The sequence below is a fragment of the Heteronotia binoei genome, chromosome 5, assembly GCF_032191835.1.
Source record: "Heteronotia binoei isolate CCM8104 ecotype False Entrance Well chromosome 5, APGP_CSIRO_Hbin_v1, whole genome shotgun sequence".
NCBI lineage: Eukaryota > Metazoa > Chordata > Lepidosauria > Squamata > Gekkonidae > Heteronotia > Heteronotia binoei.
Genome location: NC_083227.1, coordinates 129,973,408 through 129,997,371, shown reverse-complemented (window position 1 = coordinate 129,997,371; position 23,964 = coordinate 129,973,408). Strand labels below are relative to the sequence as shown.

The 23,964-nt window shown below is 43.5% G+C and overlaps 1 protein-coding gene across 8 annotated transcripts in view; it reads left to right on the top strand.

Annotated features, from left to right (window-relative positions):
* MYOT (myotilin) overlaps window positions 1-23,964 on the top strand; it is a 55,847-nt gene extending 31,883 nt beyond the window's left edge. For 2 of the 8 annotated variants that reach the window (XM_060240404.1, XM_060240409.1), the window contains 9 exons: window positions 31-621; window positions 4,361-4,514; window positions 8,903-9,004; window positions 11,084-11,133; window positions 15,952-16,084; window positions 18,085-18,292; window positions 18,734-18,899; window positions 19,865-19,998; window positions 23,351-23,964. In XM_060240404.1, coding sequence (XP_060096387.1) covers window positions 31-621; window positions 4,361-4,514; window positions 8,903-9,004; window positions 11,084-11,133; window positions 15,952-16,084; window positions 18,085-18,292; window positions 18,734-18,899; window positions 19,865-19,998; window positions 23,351-23,526 — 1,714 coding nt within the window. In that variant the 3' untranslated portion in view covers window positions 23,527-23,964. Of the gene's footprint in view, window positions 1-30; window positions 622-2,813; window positions 2,920-4,357; window positions 4,515-8,902; window positions 9,005-11,083; window positions 11,134-15,951; window positions 16,085-18,084; window positions 18,293-18,733; window positions 18,900-19,864; window positions 19,999-23,350 lie in introns of those variants that run through there. The other 6 variants (XM_060240403.1, XM_060240410.1, XM_060240405.1 and 3 more) reach the window with 5 other exon arrangements.

Below are 23,964 nucleotides of genomic sequence, written 5' to 3'. Positions count from 1 at the left end.
ATTTATTTTATTTGTATTGTTTTCCTAAAGGGATTATCATCATCAAGACAGCTACTCTTTTCTGAGGCAGGGGTTCCTTGCCTCCCGGGAACCTAGCCAAGAAAGGCCACAAAATTTATCGTCCAATTCTTTCCAGCCACCAGCCCAAAGCCCGTTTTCACCTAAAGCACAGGAGAATTGTGAAAGCTTCTCCATGAGTGTCAGTAACCTCCCATCTGTTTCCTCTATGTACCAACCAAGCATGTTTAACTATGAGCGTCCAAAACACTTTATCCAGTCTCAGAATGCACATCAAGGGAAACTGCAGCCTCCAGGACCAGAACCATCCGCTACGCTTCCAAGCAGGCAAACCAAACAGTCTTCCATTCTAATCCAGCCTTGTAACCCTAGTGAGAAGAAGTTTTCTTCCTCTTCATCATTGAGCTCGCCAATCTCACTCTCCTCGCCTTCATATAGTGCTTCATTTCCCGTAACACCTGCATCTGCACAGTCTCCTGCTAGCTCATCATCTGGGCAGAGGATTTCATCCATGCATAACCAGTCCCCTGCAGCATTCCTTTGCTCTGTGTTGCCCTCCCACTTTGATTATAATAGTCAAGGTCCTTCCTCAGTGGAATCCAAGTAAGTATGCTTTCCCTTGCTTTGAATTGTATGTGTGTGTGTGTGGCTCTTGAAACATTCAGTGTTGCTGAACTTGTGCGCCCATATGAAATCATGTCCACTCAACACAGGTGTTGGCACTGCAGTGGGAAGCAGGCAAGAAGGCTAAGCCAGGCAAACTTTAACTGCTATTGTTTTCCTAATGAGGGATGTGTCTTACTGGGTTTTTTTCCTGTATGTGAGAAGTACATGTGGGATTTTCCAAAGCCTAACAGAAGGAAAGACAAGATTTTTAACAACCCCCCCCCCTCCAAAACATGAACACAGATGCAAGAGGTCACTTGCAAATGGAGAATACTTGAGGTGGATTTCTAAACCAGTCCCCAAATACCTCAGCTTTATCAACAGTTGGTTTGCTACTGCTGAAAGATGCAGCAAACACATTGATTTGTGGTGAAAGCCATTCTTATTAAAAGGTTGCTGCGAACAGCTTTGTCTTGTATAAAACAAAATTGTTCTGGAGTGTGATTGTAGTTGTCCAGCTAGCCAACTTACAGTGAAGTTCTGAACATATTTGCATCCTTCCAAGATCATTGAAGTAAATTAAGTCTAGAAACTAGTAACTCACTTTAGGGTTGCATTGTTAAAGATTCTTTCTGTGGAGCATTTCCTGCTTCCACATTGGTGTATCCAGAAGCTAAAGTGCCTTCTACAGAGGGATGCTTTTTGTGTGTGTGAGTTTCCAATTGCTGGTGCAGTTGCAGATTAAGTGCAACACTGGGGTTTCCACATGGCCGTTTCCCCATAGTTTCCCTGCCCAAATCCCTTGGAAGCAGCCCCCCCCCTCACCCCTGGTGCAGTTGCAGATTAAGTGTAACAATGGGGTTTCCACATGGTGATTTCCCCATAGTTTCCCTGCCCAAATCCCTTGGAAGCAGCCCCCCCGCCCCTGGCCAACAGGGTTTTTGTAAATTTTTAAAATAATCAGTGTTAGAGAATATCATCACATTGATACACCATTGTAATTATTGGTGCAGCAAGTACTCTGAATTCCCAACTTTCATTTTTAAAAGATGTAGATAGATCTTTTTTCTTATATCTCTGCAAGGGAAGTTACTGGAGATGTTCTTTTTTATAAAAGTTGGGAATTCAAAGAACCAGGTGCATATATTGTTTTGTTATATCAATATAATGACATTATAGTGGTGATTAAAAATATTAAAGAACTTTGGGTAGTGGGGTGAGGAAATGGCTGCTGTGCCACAGGGTCAAGGAAAATGTCTGCTGGGTTCCCATTCTGGCTTTACTGCAGTCTTTCTCAGAACTCCAAAGAAAAGCAAGTTTGAGAAAGATTGGAGAAAAACTGGGGAAACCCCTGGAGGTGCACCACAGTGCTCTGGGGAAGAAGAAGAAGATATTGGATTTATATCCCGCCCTCCGCGGGATATAAAGAGTCTCAGAGTGGCTCACCATCTCCTTTACCTTCCTCCCCCACAACAGACACCCTGTGAGGTGGGTGGGGCTGAGAGGGCTCTCACAGCAGCTGCCCTTTCAAGGACAACCTCTGCCAGAGCTATGGCTGACCCAAGGCCATGCTAGCAGGTGCAAGTGGAGGAGTGAGGAATCAAACCCGGTTCTCCCGGATAAGAGTCCGCACACTTAGCCACTACACCAAACTGGCTCTCCAGTTGGGGGGGTGGGGACCCATTTCCCAAAGCATTGAACTTGGTGCAGATAATCCATGTGGAAGAAGCCTAAGCAAGTGGAATGGAACAAGTGGCAGCATCACTTGGGTGCATTACAGCTCTGAATGGAAAATGTCCAATGACTGTAGTGGAGTATAGATCCTGCTGTTCTCCAGTGTATTGCACTTTTGGCAATATATGCTCTGACTTAAATCAGCAGAATATATAATGAAGATCCAGCTGTGGAAAATGAAAGGGAAAGGAAAGTTCTTTCTTATCCTTAATGAAAGGAGGAAACCAGGTTTTCTTGAATGACAGTGGGGATGGGTGGGTGTATAAGTGCTCACACTCCCAGAATGAGTGATAGTAACAACTCTCTGGTTTTTCACGACAAAACGCTAAATGTCCAGACTTCTGTGTACCCAGCCTTCTCTCTTTCCTGCTTTAAAAAGCAGTGACATCAGGGTTCTGCTTAATGCTTGAAGGAAGGGCACAAAGGACAATGGTAGGAGGAATGGCAGGTACTAATAATAGGACTGAAACACAGGTGGCAGGAACACAAGAAGTCTGGGAACTTTAATACCAGTTGGAATTCTATTTCAGAGAACTGCACAAGGCTTACCACATTCCTGAGGTAACTGTTGTAATACACTGTAAAATATAATGCATTCCTTTAATGGTTTTCACTGAAAATTTACTAAATATTCCTACCTTTTTATTGAATGACTTCAACATAATATGAGGCAAGGAATCTTTATTCATCTTTGGGGCTGCAATCCTAAAGCATGCTTAACCTAGAAGAAATTCCACTGCAGTCTGTGAGACTTGCTTCTGTATAAGTGCATAAGTGGAATTTAAATGACTTGCAAGTGTGACAAATTCAAGAACAGATTTCCAGTTCATGAATCCTGCTGTAACTAGTAATGGAGATTAACTATAAATGATGGACAGAAAAAGAATAATAAAATACTGCCAGTGGTTTGCTCTAAAAATTAGACTAATGATTCTGTTGAGTTTAGTCAGTGAATTGTATAATTTATTTGACTGACTGCAATGCAGTTACTTCAGTTTAAGTCCTCTGTAAATTGATTAAAATAGCATCAATTTACATATGAGTAAGAGCAGTAGTTCTGAAGCAAAATGCAGTATTTGTTTGTTTAGATAATCTACATGTGTGTTAGTGGGCATTATCTGTGAAAGGAGAATTTCCTTCTTTTAATATAAAAGCTGCAAACGGTAAGCACCGCAACTACTTATCTTTTAAAAATCTTTCTTTAAAAACATGCTGCTAGTTTCATTGGTGGCATCCTTTGTTATCTTACAATTTTTCAAAAAATATAGTTTAATCTGATTACATAAATTTTGCAGTACTGGAAAATGCTAGCTTTTAAGGACAAACAGTTGAATTTTCCTTATAATAAAAAGAAATAAAGTAGTGAGGATATTATTATAAATAGTTGTCCAGAGACTGCAATCCAGATTCTTTGACTATCTGAGTTTAAAACAAGTTAAGTGAAATTGCATTTTTGTGGTCTTGCTACCTGGGGCAATGAGTGACAGTTTTCAGGTCTCCTCACTAAAGGAGTAGTCCTGGGTCTTAGAAAGGAAAGCTGCATCCTAAGCAGACTTATGCCCTTCAAAACCCATAGATCTAAAAGAGCATAACATTGTTTAGGGTGGTAGTGGTACTCCCATTAAAATTGATGGCCTTAGATTAGAGTAGCTCTGTGTAAAACTATCTCTTAAAATCTAAAATGTTTGGAAGCAAACAAAGTTTTCAGTGAAGAAACTCATTGTATACCTGCTGGAAGAGTGCATATGAAACATAAGGTATGGGTGCTACAGTGATCTGTGTTTCCTTTCTTCCAGTCTTTACAATTGGATACCACATGATATATGGTACTCAGTACTGCAGTTCAGTGAAACGTAGAATTCTGTGCATAGTATTGGTGATGTCATCTTCTCTTTGCACATCAACTGGACAATGAGGGACTTGTAATGGTGTTATCTTCAGTACCTGATATCAGTGCCAAATGACTAAATTGAGACCCCTCCCTTTTCCCTTAAATTAGCAGTTATTCAAAGCCTATGTACAAGAAGCAAGCTAGCAGCACCAAACAAGTGCAGAAGACTTCTGACAGAGAGATACAAGGAACAAAAGACGCTCTCATTCAAGACTTGGAAAGGAAATTACGATGCAAAGATAACCTTCTCCACAACGGCAACCAAGTAAGAACGATACATATCATGTGTGCTGAAGGATTAGAAAGTTAGCAACTGAACTGGGTTACATGAAGCTTGGCTACTATAACAACTTTAATAAGCTAATGCCTTTTAAAAAAACAAAAACCCACTGTTCATGTGAATTTTAAAAACAAATGAGCATGCACAAAATTGTCTGTCCTCTCAGGCTGTTCACTGTCAATCAAGCAGACTCCTTATGTTTATTGCAGAATTGGAATGATTCTACTGGGGATAAGATGTCTCTTAAATTGGCCAGTGCCTGCCTTCTGACCTAGTACCATTCTTGAATGCAGTACTGTGACCCATTGATGTTGCCGAGGTGTGTTTAGGAGTGCAAAGGATCAAAGTAATGGTGTGATCAGGAACTTGTTCAAACTATGTGAAATTGTAGTATTACTCATTACAAATTGCTGTTCTGAGTGATTACTCTGTGTTGCATCTTCTTTCCCCCTCAGTAACATTTAATTCAACTTACTCCATGTCTTGTCCTCATTACAAGATGCATGTTGAACTGGGAGTTACAGAGAAATGGGAAAAACAGGGCTGCTGTTTTCAGTGTCAGGTTCATGTCTGTAATTTAATCATGGAAACTATTGTACGCCAGCCATAGTCTTATGGAAATGATGGTTCAACTATAGGATTTGGGGCAATGGTTTGTCCAACCCATTGAATTATATGGGCTGTAGGAGCAGGGCATTGTGGCTGGTGATTGGATTGGATAGCCTGTTTGGTGTAGTGGTTTTGAGCGCAGACTCTTATCTGGGAGAACCAGGTTTGATTCCACATGCACCTGCTGATGTGACCTTGAGTCAGTCACAAGTTCTCTCAGAGCTGTTCTCTCAAGAGCAGTCCTCAAAAGAGCTCTCTCAGCTCCACCTACCTCACAGGGTGTCTGTTGTGGGGAGAGGAAAGGAGACTGTAAGCTGCTCTGAGACTCCTTCAGATAGTAAAGAGCGTGGTATAAATCCAATCTCTTCTTCTACCTTGCTTTAGGACAAAAGAATTGTACTAGATTATCCTATACCAACTTTCAAATTAATACTGTAACTCTGAAAAAAAAATGAAGTCTACCATCTCTTAACATGACTCCCCTCTTCAATTTATCAATCTAATTCAAACAAATGTCCTCTGAAATTCTGATCTGGTGGCTTTTGTGAGGCAAATAATCAGCTTGATTGTTACACTTATCTTTTCCATGGTGAGTGTCTAGATTTGGTTGTATAGCCACAAGCACAGCCTAAATCAGCTTTGTGGTTAGAAAGAAGTAGGTCCCCTGTATAAATCCTGAGAAACCTGCAAGTGGTCACATAGATACATTTATTATGGAAGAGGCTGAAATAATAACTTTATTTTTGTCCCTTTCTTAGTAAATAGGATTGCAATAAGAGAATACCGATTCTATGAGTATATCCAACAGTGAAATACTTCAGAGTTTGGCAGATGGTCTTGCAATACTTGGCATGCTTATATAAGAGAGCTTGGGTGTGTACTCTGGACACCTGCTAATGTCGTCAGTATTAGCTGTGCACTTTCAAAAGCCATTCTCATCTGGCTGGCTTTTCTGCAAGAACTTGTTCAGGAAGACAAATACAAGGCAAAGTGAAGGCAAATACCGGCAAATGGCAGCAGAGTAACAAATGCCGGGTGAGCCAGCAGAATAACATGGTTGCTCCCAGTGTGCTCTGAAGCTGTAACAAAGGAAGGGGAAGCAGCCCAGACCCTCAGTTTGTTTTACAATCCTTTCAGAAGTCATTTGCATAGTAAAGGGTAAACTAGAACCCTTGGTTTCCCTGTGTTAGTCTGAAGAACATAGTTGACTATACAGCAGATGGTTACATTCAACACCGTGAGTAAATTGCCCCAGTGAGACCACAAAAGTGTGAGCTAGCAAACTGTATTTTGGCTGCTTTGTGAGTGTATGTGTTCACTTTCAATTAGTGAAAGTGAAGCTGCTGGGGGATGAGAAAATGAAGACTTATTCAGGGGAACTGCACTGCTGCATTTTATTCATTCATTCATTCATGGGAATGGGGAAGTCTCCTGGCTCAACCCTCAAAGTCCCCAGATATTTTCTAAATTAGTCTTGGCAACCCTATCTATATGGCATTATACTTTGCTGAGATCCCTCTCTTCCCCAAACTCTGCCTCCTTCTAGGTCCACCCCTAAAATCTCCAGATATTTCACGACAGAGCTGGTAATCCTACCCACACAGGGTTGCCAGGTCTGTGTTGGAAAATACCTGGAGGTGGATCTGGGAGAGGGTCAGGTTTGGGGAAGGGAGGGGCCTCAGCATGGTACAATGCCATGGAGTTCACCCTTCAGAGCATTTTCTCCAGAGGAGCTTATCTTCCAGCTGGAGATCAGTTGTAAAAGTGGGAGATCTCTAGGACCCACCTGGAGGCTGGCAACCCTATCTACTCAAAGTGGGGTAAAACTCACTTTGGCTGGAATGGCCAGTGATCATTGGACCACTGGAACTTTTCCCTGTGTCCATAACAGACATTCTGCCCTTGCAGAAAAGGCATCCAAAGACACCTGCTGTGTGCACAGAAGGCACTTTTGAAACACAGAAAATGTTGCGTTATAAATGAAAGTTAAAATTGGCTTCAAGCTTAGTGCTCCAAAAATCTTAAAGGTACAGCACAGCAAATTCCTTTGCCTAAAAAGGAACCAAACTGTTAAAAACAGGGCTCTTTCCTATTCCTTAAAAAGCTTCCGGCTACTGGCTAGAAGAGAGAAAAACTGGTTATGCCAGTAGAAAACTGGATAGTTGGCAACTCTGTCTATTGCATGTGGCATAAAGAGATGCATCTTAGACAGACACACACACTTCTGAGGGGGGCGGGGTGTAGAGTTCTCATTGTGCAAAGTTTTAAAATGCTTTGGAAAGAAACAAATTCAGACCCTGTTCTCCTGAACTGGAAGATCCAGACAGCTTTATACAGCTGGCTTAACTATGTGGTATCATTCATCTTGAACTGAACTGCTTCATATTTGAAGGAGCTTGCATTTAATTCCCACCCCATTTCAAATATATATGGACATGAGTACTTGTATCTTTGCCTCATTTGGGCAAATAACAACTTCCTGGGAAAACAGCAGCAGAAGGTGTGATGCCCTCCCCCCCCCCAGCTTTAATCTGAATTAGGGCTGAATATTGAATTTTAAAAATTGCTGGGAGTTGCAGTTATGGATCCCTGACTCAGGAGGATCGCATTGTAAACTACCATGCTGTGTAGTTTATACTGATACACTTTATCAACATTCAGTAGGTATGCTTTATTTGAACAGATCTTTTACATTGCATCAGTGCTGTTTTTACTCTTTGCTAGCAAGAATGTCTGTGTCGGATCTTAAGAGTGAAACTGGCTTTCAGGTGAAGCACACGTTTCTTTTTCCACCAGTTCAGTCTCTGTGTGAGTGACTTCTCTTGGCCCAAGAACCGAAAACTTGTCAAGCTTCTGTTGTGTGATGCCAATTTAATAGTCCGTTTTTCTGTTTTAGTTTTAACCGTTTTAATCATTGTTATTTATTACCGAATATGTATTTTTAATACTTATTAATTTTATCGTTTCTGGAATTTTACGCTGTAAGCCGCCCTGAGCCTGCTTCAGCGAGGAGGGCGGGTATAAATCAAATAAATAAATATAAATAAATAAATAAATAAATAAATAGTAGATAATCTGGCAATGTCTTTCTCTCTAGGGGCATTTTTGGCTGATGCCTGCTTGTTGGCTGTATGAAGCCCTGGTCCTATTAATTCCTCCTTTTCCCTCCTACCCTTATCTAAGAAAATAAAATTAGTACTGCTGTTGAAATAGTGTACCTTCTCTTTGTCTGGCAGAAAGAAGCTTAGGTTGAGAAGATGCTAGAGCAGGTGGACAGTTCTGGAAGCACCACTCCCATAGTTACTCCAAATGTATCTGGATGAAAAGGATGCCACCAGGCATGGGGAGACATAATATATAGTCTTGCAGCAAGATCTGTCTGTAGACCATGCTGAGTGTAGGGTTACCAAGGAAAATTTCTTCTGCTCTGAAGCATTGAGCATTTAAATTAAAATCCTTTTTTTTCAGTTGGAAAAATGGATAAAAAGAATGCATCCAGTCTTATTCAATGGAAGAATTCATGTGGCATTTTTTTTACGGGGTGGTTTGCCATTGCCTTCCCCAGTCTTAGGGATGCAATTTTCTAATATTTTCTTTCTTGATTCTGAGCTTGGCTCTCTCAGCCCCATACCTGCTTATGGGCATTTTGCTTCATTTATGATTTTACCCTCTTCTGTATCTTTTACTATGAGCTCTGTAATGCTGAAAAGAAATTAAAATTTAACCAATGTTTTTCTAACTAGCTTTCACTTTGCTCTGTTAAGCGTTTAAGCTACGAGGAGAGAATGGCTCGTCGGTTACTTGGACCAGAAAATGCTGCATCTGTGTTTGAAGCGCAGAGTGAGGAAAATGCACTGGATGGGCAGGTAGGAGGTATTTATGGTATATGTTCAAAGGCTGTTATAATCAGTCACGTTGAGCATGAAATATAAATCATAAGTAACATCACTGGAATAGCCAGGCCTGAAGGTGCTTATCAATTTTTTTTTAATCACCCTTAAGATGAGAACTTTTACCTCTAATTTTTTGTGGGGGGCACAGGGGCTGCCAAGGCTAGCACCACCACTGTCAGTACCTGAGAGAAGAAAATCAGCTTCTCTGCTTCTGAGGAAAAGTTTAAGCCCTTCAGGAGCACTGTGAGAAATTTGGTTCTAGGCTCTATACGGAAGGGGCAAGACAGTATGAGACACATCCCCCAGAACTGGTACTCCACAGATACATAAACAACTTCTGGGAGTAGCAACCAGCAAGGAAAGCCCTTGGCATTTGACTAGGGTCACGCACTGAGGTCATGGTCAAGGTGGGGTTTGTATCCAGTTTCTTGTGCTGCCTGGTTAATGTAGATAAGGCTACTCTGGCCCCTGGCTGACCTTGAATGGTTCTCCGCAATATGCAGAGTGTACATATGCAGAGTGCCCTTGACGGGAGTGTGTCCTGGGAATGAGAGGTCCTGAGTGACTTGTTGGCATTGGAAGATGTTTTTCAAATATATTAGAGCATCTACTTTGGTCCCAGTCCCAGCTCTTACAATTTCACTGGATGGTATAGAGTGCAGAACACATTTCGTAATAAAACTTAGAGGTTTTTCTTCTTTTTAGTAGTGAACGGATATTTGCATAACATGGAGAGGCAGCATAGCTTGAAATAACTAATTAGCCTTGACTGGAAAAAAATATTTTCTGCCATGCTTGAGTGTGGCTGCAGGTTTTTGTGTTTTGCCTGTAAGCAGTTTGCTTAATTAATTTTGCCAAATGAAATCCATTATTATATACCTATTCTCCTATAGATTAACGTCAGGCAGTGTGTGTTGTCTTTTTGTGAGGCTGTCGTTTTAACTTTCTTTCAATATGTGGAATTGCATTGTGTGAGTGAGTGTCATGCAAGCATACCTACCACGTTTCTCCAAGTCTTGCTGTTTAGTGAATCCAGCCTGGTATAGTCAGTCCTTTCTTTTCTCCACAGTAGTATTTCCTCATAATGAAGAGCTGTAGTTGTGCTTCTCAAGAGGAATAACATGGTCTTGGGCAAAGGGCATATATAGTTCCACATAGCAAATTTGCTCCATTTCTGTCTATGCCAAAAATCAGTTTTGCATTTTCTTTCTAGATAGTTGAAATAAAACCATTTCTATATATTGTTTTTATAAAAATAGTGCCCAATATCGTTCATAAGACCAGACTTTGTAAAGGTGTTCCAATTGCAGTCCTGGTGGATGTGAAGGACTTGATATAGAGCTTATATGTTGCAAATACTCAGAACTGTCAGTGCTGCACTTCCTATATTTAACTGTCCTCATTGCTGAAATGGTAGGAATACCACAGTGCCTGAATTATACCAGGTATTGATTTCTATTGCATATGCTATGTTCTTCAAAATGCTAACATAAAATGAGTCCAGTTAGGGAGGGTAAAAACATTTCAGCTGCTAGAAATGTTTCTCTGATTTAGTGAAAAAGCTATTGGAAAGTTTAACTAGTGCTATGATCTAACAAGGAAAATATTTTCCAGCTTAAGATGTGTTAATTGCCATTGGTTCCCTTTTGTGAGTGGACACAACAGTGTGCTGTTGCCAGTACTGTATTAGAATGACTTCTATTCCTGCTCAACTGAAGGACACCATGTCCCTAGCTCCCATTTCAGATATTCCAGTGGGGTAGTATCCCTCCCTTTTCCTCCAACAAAGGCTTAGATCTTTGCCAAAATATTTTTGATAAGTGGAAAGAATTGCATCATGGCATACATGTGACACTTGTTGGCATTTGTTACTATTGATGATGGTGCAATAGAACAAAACTTTACTGTTGCCCTAGGGAATTAATTGCTTGCTTTAATAGGGCTTCATTTGAAAAGCAGGTTGCTGAAATTGGATGTACAGCTCTGACTCAGCTTTAACTGCTTTAGCAGGATCTGATAGTGATGATAATGTACCTGTTTTGGTCTTTCCAGCAGCAGAATTTAGAAACCACAAGACTGCAGGTGCCTACAGCACAAAGCAGGTAACTACCATGCACCACTTTTCTGGTGCAAAGTGTCTCTTGTGTATTTTGATGATACACAGTCTGCAAACATGATCTGCAGTCTACAAACATGGTTTATGTGGAGTGATGCATTTACAGCGCAATCCTGAGCTGTTCCTGCACTGGAGCAGCCAGCCGTGGTGCAGGGTTGGTGGCGCTAATTGGCTCCCAAAGTGGCATTTTATACAACAGCTGAGCAGGGGAAAGAGTTTTCTGGCAGCGAAGCTGGCGGCTTGCTCTGCCATGTCCATGGTGATTCCGCCTTAGCGTGGTATTGTGGTATAGTTTTGAGGCAGGAGCAGCATGAGGGGTGAGTTACTGTCAGCTTACGGGAGTGGCCATTCAAGGGGCCAGATGCTAGTGCATGTCATAGCTAGGGAGCAGAGAAGGGCAGGTGATAGAGCCCCATTCTTCTCTCCTGATGTGCCCCCCTGAAAGAGATCTGTGCCAATGTCAGGCACATGGCTCCCATCTTTCGAGAGAGGGACCACTTAGACTGCCATTCCTTCCACTTGGATGTGGGGCTCCTTCAGTATCTCATGTCCTCTTCAGACTAGGAATCCATTACCCCTCAGGGGGAAGGATGCTGAATAGAGGCAACTACCTGGGCATATGCCTTCTCATGATTGTCCTCCCATCCAGGATGGGATTTGCATCTTGCCTTCCATGGCCATGTTTGACTGACTTGTGGCAGCGGCTGCGGCCCCCACAAATCCGACTTGAACAGCTGTTCACTCTTTCCAAGTCCCCAGAATGGGGGAAGGGGCAACATAACTGTCATTCCACTCTGGGCTTCATTATTCCAGTTCCAGAGCAATCATTGCAGTCATTGCCCAGAAACTTATTCCAAATCCATTCTGTAATCCTCATTGCTTCCATGTGTAGTGATGTAGTTGTGACACATTGCAATGGAAACCTTGCAAGTCATTTGTTGTTCCTGCATGCCAGTATGTCCAATGGCCATACCCCACAAGCCCCACCCCTCTGCAGAAACACTGAGTCTGTCTACGGCACTTGCTCCTCACCAGCTATTGACTCAGGGATCCCTGTGATCCCCTTCCCCTCTCAATGTTACCTTCACAGATGGTCTCCCCTTGGAGTCAGAAGCCCCTCCCCTCCCCAGAGCAGACAAACTGTTATGAACTTCAGTCATTCAGTCTATTTCTGACCCTTGTCCCCCAAGTGGCTTACTTCATTTCTCTATTCTCCATTTCATGCTCACAATAACCCTGTGAGGTTGATTAGGTTGAGAGTGTGCACGTGGGCCCAGGCCACCTACCTAGCTTCCATGGAACAAGTGGGAAATGGAATCTGGGTCTCCTAGATCTAGTCTCATTCTGTAACCACCAACTCTATACCAAACTGGCTCATTCACCCAGACCACCCTCCCCCTCCCCACAGAAGTCTGTGAAGCAAGGGAGAAGCCTGTTGTTAGGTCAGTTTTGGAGGTGCTGCTGCTATGTCTGGCAGATGACTATGGCCAGTGGGACCTGAACAACTATCCACAGCCAACTCAGGCCCTCAAGAACCCTCCCTCTAAGACTTGTCATCAATAAGCTCTCATGGGGAGTCACGGATAGGCTGGGGAGGGAGTGGGGCAGGGAGAGGCATAGAGCTCCTTTCATGTAGTCTAAACCAAACCAACAGATACATAGTTGTGGCACAGCATAGACGTACTGCAAACCATGAATAGGTGTCAAGATTCCATTCACTTTCTTCCTGGGTCCACAAGGAAGAGGAATGAGGATCCCCAGAGTGGCATGTGTCTAAGTGGGATGGCATTGCAAGTGGAGCTTGGAAGGGCTGGCTGGGTGCAATGCTCCACTTCAAGAGGAGGGCTGGAACTGCAGACTGAGCAGTATGTGGGGAGGAGGCAGAACTTGCCACACCCACAAGTCTGCCTGTTGAATCTTCTGCAGGAAAGTAAAAAAATAAATATCTATCCATGGGAAGTGGGCATGAATGGCTTAGCTATGGATGCGGGGTGTCCTGACAGAGTCTGCAGATAGAGCTCTGGGGTGGGCTCACCACAAACCCTCCCTTGTGGCACATGATGGTACCATCCAAATTACACTCACCTGTCCTGTGTTGAGGTGTTGACAGATTGCTGGTGATCCATCTATAGCAGCACTTGCAGCTGCTGCTCAGGGCTCAGATTCTTCAAGGAAATGAGTTAAAGGGTCGCATGGCAAGCTGGTTCACCACATACAGTGGAGCAGCTGTCAAACCCCGCACCCCAGCCATAGACATGCCCTGTCCTCAGCTGAAGGTGGGAAAAAGGCAAATGACAGAGCATTCCCCCCCACCATCTCCTGAGAAATTTTCCTGGGATCTTTTCCCATGGCATGTCAGGACCATGGTGCTGCATGGCTGTGGTTTGTGCTTCAACTTTTGCAGCTGGGTTTGAGTGCAGGAGGCATCATTGTTGCCCCCAGCCACAAGTGAGGGGAACAGGTTTGGGATCCTTGCCCTTGTTTATCTGTGTGTGGTTGCCCCTCTGGGTTGAACCTCCAAAGGTGGAGTACCTGGGATAGGTCAGGCACAGAGAATGACTTTGCTCTCCACCTTGGGTATTCATGCTAAGTGCTCACCCAGTAGTACTGAGTGCCCTCTCTGTGTCTGTCTCACCATCAAAGTGCCTTGTCAGATACTCTACATCCACTCTGCAAGCAGCTCTGAGACAGAGTCCCATGCTGCGTGACCTAATTACTAAGTTATGAGAGATCCTGGCTGAAGTTTTTGTACAGTGGAGGGATGTTTGATTGGGTGCTGGGGAGGGGGCTTGGCTGCCATGGGGAGGGAGGTGATTGGGTGAGCTTGTAGTCAGCATCCTGAGCTCCTCCGAGCCTAAGAGGCTGCAATGGAGGGTGGGGCGAGACTTCAGGTTTTGGTTCTGTTGGTGCCTATGGGCTACACCATGTTTTTTTGTTGGCATAACTTTCCATCTCTGGTGGGGGGTGTTCCCAAGCTGAAAGGACTTAGGGAGCCACCTAATTCTGGCCATGCCCCCCCCCAACCACCTGCAACCATGGCAGTGTAGGGGCCTATGCCTTCGTTGCACCAATGGGTGGCTGCCACAGTCCTCCACTGGTGGCCAAGATCAACAGAGCAGCGCTGGGCTTTTTCATCACTGTAATTGGCCCTTATGCATGTGTATCTGGAACATATGCCAATTTACAGGTCAGGTGGCTCACAGATTGCTTTCAGCCCATCCTCCCTTAGGATTGATCTGTTAGTGTAATTGGTTAAGGGAAATACCTGGAGCTGTGTTCAGTGGAACAACTGGCAAAGTACCAGTTGCCTGTTCAGTGGGGTGGATCTGAGTGATTTGAAGTAATGCACTTCAAGATGTATGCTGGTGATTTGAGAAATAATGGCAGCCTTTACAAAAACATAATTTACTTGCTTTAGGTGCATGTGAGGAAAAACTTTAAAGCATGAGAAATCTGTCGAATATCCTGAGAATGAAGCCAAAAATAGGAGTTACGTTACATGAAAGCAGTTCTCCTGTTCAACACGGTAGTGGCTGTGTTTGCTGCCATTATGAAACTTCACATGTAGGAACATTATTTATTTTATTTATTATTGGATTTATATCCTACCCCCTCCCCAATGGGCTCAGGGCAAGTCATAAAAGATTAAACCTAATAGCAAATACAAATACAAATTCATACAATGTTAAAATTCCTAAAAGCAGCAACAAATGGCAGAAAATTTCAATTTCCAATATCCACAGGTTCCTCCAGTGCTGGACATATGCTGACAAGATAAGGACCCACTAAGCAGATGCCGTGGCAATCTGTAAAAAGGCAATTTACCCAAGCAGTATAAGCAGGGGAGGTCAAAGTATTTAGATGTTCACCACCTCAGCCAAAGGGCTGGCAGGACAGCTCAGTTTTACAGGCATGGAATTGCGTTAAATCCCACAGGGTCCTGATTTCAAGTGGGAGCATGTTCTACCAGGCCAGAGCCAGGGCAGAGAATGCCCTGGCCCTGGTCAAAGCTAATTGGATGTCTTTTGGGCTGGGAACTTCCAGCAAATGTTGCTTGGCAGAGCACAGAGCTCTATGGGACACAGAGGGAAAGAGGTGGTCCTGCAGATATGTCAGTCTTAAGCCACATAGGGCTTTAAAGGTTAGTACCATAACTTAGAACTGGCTCCAGTTCTCAATTGGCAGCCAGTGTGATTGGCGTAATACTGGCTGAATGCACACCTCCACAGACATTGCAGTCAGTAGGCATGCCGCCACATTTTACACTAGCTGCAGTTTCCAGATCAGATTCAAGGGCAGCCCTGGGTGGAATGTGTTATAGTAATCTAACCTGGAAATGACTATTGCATGGATCACTGTAGCTAAGTCTTGGGAGGAAAGATAGGGAACCAGCTGCCTGACCAGCTAAAGATGGAAAAAGGCTGATCTGACAACTGTTGACCTGGGATTCCACTGAGAGTGATGCATCCAGGATCACCCTCCGGGGTTTTCACCCTCATCACCAACAACAATGCCCCACCAAGAGTTGGGAGCCTGATTTCTGATCTCACCTCCATGGCTCAGGTACAGGACCTCCATCTTCATTGGATTTAATCTCAGTCTACTCTGTTTTAGCCACCCAGCCACAGCCCTCGGTGCCTTGTCCAAGGTTTCATCCCTCTGGGAATTATGGTCCCTGGATGACTGTGGAGTGGTGGTATTAAAACATGCTGTGAACGTGATGTGTATGTATGGGGTGGGACTATCTGGAGATACAAATTACAAGAAATTTAATTGCTTTTAATTGGCAAATGTGCTTTTATAGGAGCAGACCATCTTCAAGAGGAGAGAGGAGTGAGCATGGCTCAATCCAGGAGAAGTTTTTTCAGCCACGTTTTGTGCAAGTGCCTGAGGACTTAACAGTTGAAGAGGGACGATTTTGCAGAATTGACTTCAAGGTAATAATAATTCTGAGATGTTGTTTGACACAGTTGAAATCATAATAGCTCTCTTCCACCCTTCCCTGACAATATTACAATGATGTGGCACTGGGTGTTTTTGCACTCACGTTTTACTGGCGCCACGACCCTCCTGACGCCGGCGAATCTGCATGGATTTTGCAACAGAAGCGCCGGCGCTTTCCGTCGCTAAGCCAGCGCAAACGTTTTCCTGCATCTTTGCGATTTCCGTTTGCGCTGGCTTAGCGACGGAAGTAGCCGGCGCTTCTGGGAGCGCCGGAGCTTCTGGTGCGAAAGCCATGCAGATTCGCCGGCGTCAGGATGGTCGTGGCGCCAGTAAAACGTGAGTGCGAAAACGGCCACTGTCTTTTGTATGTCCAGTGTTCTTGGGAAGTTTAGAAACATGAAGATGATAACATTTCTGTCCATCTGTTGTTTGGAAGAACAATGCCACTGATCAGATTTAACTTCTCCATAGTTAATAACAATAATAAACCTAAATCCTCCGTAAATCTTCCTAATCCTCTTTTAAAACACTCAAAGTCATTGTGCATCACATCTTGTAGTAATGAATTCTGTATGTTACCTATGGAACTCTAGTAAGAGGAATTGGTTAAAAGCCTTCTTGAGCAGCCTAATCACCCATTGTTGAAGAACTCTCTTATGTAGCTGTAAGAATGTGAAGAATTCTCTCTCTTATAGACCAAGATCTTCTAATTTTGGACTACGCAGTTACTAGTAACCTTATAGAAAGGAGAACAAGGGCATAAATCTGTCAGCATTGCTATTTGTTAATTAGTTAGATTTTTATTCCCCCTTTTCTTGCCCTCAGAGCTCAGGGTGGCTCACGACAATTAAAAACACGGATAATAAAATAGAAACCTTTTACAGTTCTAAAAATTTGTTATGCATTAGACACATCAAGATGGCCCATAAACCTAGGAGCATGCTCCAATAAGACTGTAGAAGTGCCCAAGTTTAAATAGGGCAGTGGATGCTCACCCCCAGTAGTCACTGAACATGCCAGGTCAGGGTATGGAGCAGGGGAGGCCAGAACAAACAAGACCCTCATCACAACAACTAAAGGGCCAGTGGAACATTTCCATTTTACAGGCCCTATGGAACTGAAGCAGATTCCACAGGGCTCTGATCTCACTTAGGAAAGTGTCCCACCAGGCTAGAGCCAGGGCTGAAAAGCTGAACGGATGTCATTTGGGCCAGGGACCAGCAGAAGCTGTTGTTCATATGAGCATAATGCTTTTGGCCCATCCAGTCCAACACTCTGTGTCACACAGCGGCCAGGTGCCATCAGGCAGTCCACCAGTGGGACCAGGACACTAGAAGCTCTCCCCACCCCCTACCCCCAGGCACCAGAATACAGAGCATCACTTGCCCCAGAGTTCCATCTTTACCTTGTGGCTAATATCTGCTGATGGACCTCTGCTCTATATGTTTATCTAATCCCTCTTGAAGACGTCTATGCTGTTAGCTGCCAGTTTGGTGTAGTGGTTAAGTGTGCGGACTGTTATCTGGGAGAACCGGGTTTGATTCCGTACTCCTCCACCTGCACCTGCTGAAATGGCCTTGGGTTAGCCATAGATATCGCAGAGGTTATCCTTGAAAGGGCGGCTGCTGTGAGAGCCCTCTCAGCCCCATCCACCTCACAGGGTGTCATGGAGAGAGAAGATATAGGAGATTGTAAGCCGCTCTGAGCCTCTGATTCAGAGAGGGGAGCGGGGTATAAATCTGCAATTCTTCTTCTACTACTACCTCCTGTGGCAGTGAATTCCATGTGTTAATCACTCTTTTGGTGAAGTACTTCCTTTTATCTGTTCTAACCCAACTGCTCAGCAATTTCATTGAGTGTCAATACACAGAGGCAGGTAAAGGCAAACCACCTTGGAACATCTCTTGTCTTGAAAATTCTACAGGGTTGGCATGTGTCAGTGACACCTTGATGACACTTTCCACCACCATATTCACGGTCTTTCTTCTTACAGGTCAGTGGACTACCAACTCCAGATGTGGCATGGTATTTGAATGGACGGCTGGTTCACCCAGATGACTTCCATAAAATGATTGTATCTGAAAAAGGCTTCCACTCATTCATTTTTGAAGTAGTTCATGTCTCTGATGCAGGAACATGGGAGTGTGTAGCTTTCAATCGTGCTGGAGAAGCTTCATTTACAGTAAAACTCGATGTCATTGGTACGGGAATGCTTGGATATTTCATGTGTTGTGTTTTCTTACAACTGATTATCTTGACCACTTCTTCATGTGTACTGTAATGCACATTTTGAGCCAGCAAAATTCTTTATACGGTAAAGTTAAATGATAGTTATAAATTTCTATACTACATGTGGGTGTACATTCATGGGCTTGGGTTTGGAAATAATTTTAATAACATTTTTGAAAGTCATCAATGAGATGCACCTGATTTCCCATTTGAATTGGGATACCGGAAGAGTTTATAGTGGATCCATTGCTCTAGGACAACAAAGAATGTCATTTGTAAGGCTTTCTGGGATAGATCTTCTCTTGGCCTTCAGTGTTCATGCCATTGATGTAGATAAGGGCGGGGGGGGATTTGTTTTTGGTCTTTGTGCATGTGTTTAACATTCTAACTGATCTCCTTGTTAAAATCTGTAGCACGAGAACATCGGAAAGCCCCAAGTTTCATCTTTAAACCACAAAGTACAAAAGTTTATGAGGGGGATTCAGCCAGGCTCGAATGCCAAGTCTCTGCTATCCCTCCTCCACAAATCTACTGGAAAAGAAATAATGAAATGGTACAGTTTAATACAGATCGAATAAGGTAGGTAGCCACCTGAGGGGTATGCTCTCGGCTGTTCAGGAGTCAAAGCAGAATCAGTTTTTATTGGTGGTTTCACAAAGTGAAAAGTATTGCAAGTTCTCCTTTAATATATGGATTGTGGGTTGTTGTCTCCGTGGTTCCATTCACTAAAATAACTATTGATCTTTTCATGGTATAGATAAATCAATATCAAAAGTTGTTCTGGGTTCTCTTACCACTTTTCTTCAAAGTGTAGGTCTACAATATACAGTCAGGCAGTTTGCTTACATAAAGATCCAGATCTGGTTATGATTCAGTCTGGAGAAAAGTTGTTTTATCCAAGAACATAAGAGAAGCCATGTTGGATCAGGCCAGTGGCCTATCCAGTCCAACACTCTGTGTCACACAATGGCCAAAAAAACCAGGCACCATCAGGAGCTCTGTCAGTGGGGCCAGGACACTAGAGGCCCTCCCACTGTGCCCCCCCAAGCACCAAGAATACAGAGCATCACTGCCCCAGACAGAGAGTTCCAACAATACACTGTGGCTAATAGCTACTGATGGACCTCTGCTCCATATGTTTATCCAGTCCCCTCTTGAAGCTGTCTATGCTTGCAGCCACCACCACCTCCTGTGGCACTGAATTCCACGTGTTAATCACCCTTTGGGTGAAGAAGTACTTCCTTTTATCTGTTCTAACCCAACTGCTCAGCAATTTCATTGAATGTCCACGAGTTCTCGTATTGTGAGAAAGGGAGAAAAGTACTTCTTTCTCTGCCTTCTCTGTCCCGTGCATAATCTTGTAAACCTCTATCATGTCACCCCTCAGTCAATGACAAAGTGCCTGAAAATTCTAATATCCAAGATGACAAAGTGCCTGAAAATTCTAAAAAATGATGTGTATGTGTATATATATGGACATTTCATGGAGGGGAAAATGAAAACTGTTAATTAAGTTCATGAGCATATTCTCTTTTTTCTCCTAGTATGTTTCATGATGCTTCTGGGAAAGTCTGTTTGTTGATCCACAATGTAATTAAGAAAGATGCTGGCTGGTACACAGTATCTGCAGTCAATGAGGCAGGAGTAGCAACTTGTCATGCCAGATTGGATGTTGCCAGTAAGTGACACACTTAAAAAAAAAAAAAGTGATCGTAAGGTAGACTCATGTCGTCTTTTTGAATACTTTCATTTAGCCTCACTATTATACACAAACCTGATTAAGCAATGCAAGAATAGGGCTAGCAACCTGGAGGTGTGTGCTATAGCTGCCACTCCATTAAGCAACAGGGGAAAAATGGGGGGAAAGCAAAACTGACATTGGCAACACCTTGACATCACTCCAGTTCTAAAATGGAAAGTGACATCATGGTGTTGCCACAGGAATTTTTGAAGTCTCCACCCAACTTTTCCTCTGGGGACCATCAGTCAAAAACAATTTATGCCCCTCAGGTGTGAACTGAGTTGTTACAGAAGTTGCTAAATTATAAAGGGTGGGGAGGTATGTTTCATTTTTGGCACCTCTAGTTAAAAGTTACATTGTGTCATTTTAATATACACTTAATATTGGTCCCCATACAAGTAATGGCACTGTCCCATACAAAGGTGGGTATACTTAATTCTGCAATTTCAGTAAGTCAGCAGCACTCACTGCACAACTCATGAGAGCCACATTGATAATTAACCATAAACCGGAAGACTGCTGACCACAAGCCCACTAGGCAAGAGCCTTGCCCACAATCTTTATGCTGAAGCCAGTTGGTCTTTAAGGTTCCACTATATTCTGTTTCATTTCATACTAGGAATAACGCCTGTTGTGAAGAAAAATATAATGGGCTCTAGCTCTAGAAAGAGGCTCTGGGCAAGTGCCCCCCACCCTTGCTGTCTTCCCACCCAAGTGAAAGCATTCATTCCCCCCACACACACACCTCAAAGAGAGTTGATCTCTGCCATCTGGAGAGCAGTTGTAATTCTGAGTGATCTCCAGCCCTCACCTGGACATCAGCAACAGTGGTTCCTCAGGAGGGCATGGCTGGTTTGGAGGGTATGGCCACCCCTTAAATCTCCACTAATAGGGTTGGCAACCCTATCTCCATGTTACTGGAAATGTTTGAGTCTTCTTTTTTAGATGGGGGAATTAGCAAAGAGAGACTAGGTAGAGCAAATTGTAAGCAAGGATCTTTTCTCCAATGGATACGGAGGTTGGGTTTTCAGAAAGGAATACTCCGAGCAAATATATTTTTATGTTTACTTAAAAATATGTAGAAAGGTACAGTCACACACAAAAATACACAATACAGGCAATCTAGAGGCTAGGAAGGGTAAGGGTGATTGATAGAGAGTTCAAGGGATCGTTGAAGAGGGTGATACTACCCGGTCCAGGAGATAAGACGTCCATTTGGCAGGAAAATTGAAGAGAAGGGCATGCATGACCAGCATGACATCCTGTAGACCCTATTACAAAGAGTAACGGGGGGTACAGACTGTAAATGGTACCTTACAGAATGCACAATTTAATGAAATTTTCACCCAGTTTATATAGGGTCCTGAGGGGTGGGGACCCCTTAGTAACTAGGGAGACCTTAATGGCCGGTGATGGGTCTTAATGGGACACCTGAATGGAATCCCAGTTGAAAAAAATAGATCACGATTACATGGTACTTACTAGGATGGGCCAGGATTCAGTTTGATGGGTTTAAAATGGTTTGGTTTCGACACCCAGGAAGGGAATAAGTGTAGTAGACAAAGACCTTGAGCAACGTGATAGGCATTAGCATAGAAGTAAATAGAAAAAGCTGAGTAAAAATAATGGGCCTAAGGGATGAGCTATTGATCAGTAGCTGAGAATTAGATCATGAGTAATTCTTACCAGCAGACCTCATTGTCCTCATGCATTCTGTTTGGGCAGGGAAGAGGGCCATGTCAAGAGGGTGCCTTAGGTGATGACCAGAGCAAGCTCACTGCTGGTTCTACTTCATTTTGTTTCCAGGACTAGGAGCCCCACTCCCTCTTGCTAGTGGGGTGCTCCTGTATAAGCAGGCAGCGCCTCTTGGCTACATCCTTCCCTTTATCTGCCTCTCTGACTCCATTGCCTCCCCCCTCCCTGCAGTGTCTACCTAGGAAAAGGACAGTCTTTCTCCACAATTGGGGCGGGGGGACCAAAGCAGCTTACTTCGTTCTCCTCTCCCCCCTTTGATCTGAACAACAACCCTGTGAGGTAGGTTAGGCTGAAAGTCTGTGACTGGCCTGAAATCACCCAGTCAGCTTCCACAGCAAGAACCTGAGCCTGGCAGACCCTACTCTGAAACCCTAACTCCTATGCCTTCCTCAAACTCCACCACAAAATCTCCAGGAATTTACTAGCAACTTGGAACTGGCAGCCCTAGTCAGGACCATTGTTTCCTCTAAGCTGAGTTAGCATGAGCTAGCTCACAGATTTTTAGCCTCCAGCTCATACATTTTTGTCTTAGATCAAGAAGGATGACCCCAGAGCACAATAATTTATGCAGTAGCTCACAACTTTATTGCCCATAGCTCACAACTTTAATACCAATAGCTCACAAAATAGAATTTTTGCTCACAAGACACTGCAGTTTAGAGGGAACATTGGTCAGGACTGGTCCCAATGAGTTCTCCCCCAGAGGCCTTTAGTGATACCTTTCAGACCAACTCTCTCTTTGATGGTCTTAAGCATAGAATCTCTGTGTCTTGCTTTCCTTCCCTCCCTCCCTCTCTGTATCTGGTCTGCTGCCACAGGTCACCATTTTCCTCCATCTCTGGCTGTTTCCTTTCCAGAGGAGGAGAGGGAGGAGCCCTCAGCCAATCATAGGAATGCTTTCTCTGGCTCTTTCCCTCCTCCTCCCTCAGCCAATTAAGAGAATGCTTTCTCTGGCTTTTCTCCTCCCTCAGCTAATCAAGGGAAGGATTTCTTTCTCTCTTATGCGAAGCAGTGGCTCAATCCTTGTCTGTTCTGGGGCTGGAGGGTGGGGGGTGTCTCTCCATTGAGATTGAGTGGGAGGCAGCTCAGCCAGTGGCTGGAGGGTGGGGGGGTTACTTTCCATTGAGACTGAGTGTCAGGCAGCTCAGCCAGTGGGAGATTAGGTAAACCTGTCTGGAGAATTATATTACAGAGGAGATTCCTGAAACATGGGGCCCATGGCACTTTGAGGAACAGTGCTCAGAAGAGTCACCAGAGCTTCAGAGGAGAACCCAACCCAGTGATACTAAACTGTGGCAAGATTAGGCTGCTTATGTGCAGCCGAGTCAGTATTGATGCACTAAACATGTGCATGTCTTCCTGGGTGTGAGAGGCAACTGCTGCTTAAGTCCTCTATGCCTCTCATCTGTACTATACAGCGAATCTACAGTAGCAAGATGAAGTGGGGAGTTTCATTTGACTGTCCAGTAGCTCTTTTGTATTGAAACTATGATAGGAATGAATATTGTCATATAACTTTCGAAATTTATTTCAGCTCACATGTATAAACCAGTTCCGCATCCAAAGCAACTGAGAGTTCGACCAACTTTTAGCAAATACTTGGCACTAAATGGCAAAGGTCTGGATGTGAAACAAGCTTTCCTGCCTGATGAAGGCGAGTTTCAGCGTATGGCAGCGCAGTCTGGACTCTATGAGAGTGATGAACTTTAATTGAAAACAGGGAAGAAGTTCTAGGGCTCCTGCAACATACACTTAGGTATGGCACATAGGTGCAATTAAGTGGTGGTTGCACTGATAGGAAACATATCTAGCACATTTTTAATTTATATTTTGACTCAGCTCTTAACTTCCTGCTGTTGTGACTTACAAATTTGTGAAAAATCAATCTTGTGTGACTGTAACAGTGGGAAATATCAAACGTTTCTATTTTTAATTGTAAGGGTCAAGCATCCAGGTCAGTAGATGACTACGAAAATGTAGAAATTCTTGAAGGCATCTAGACTCAGTCACAAGGTTTTTTTTTAAAGTGGTTTTTATTTGTACTGCTTTGTTAATAGTATTACAATTTTCTGTTGGCTGAATACTAAACATAACTTGAGTGTTTTTAATGAAGGTTGTAGATGCAAATAAAGTTTTAAATACAACATG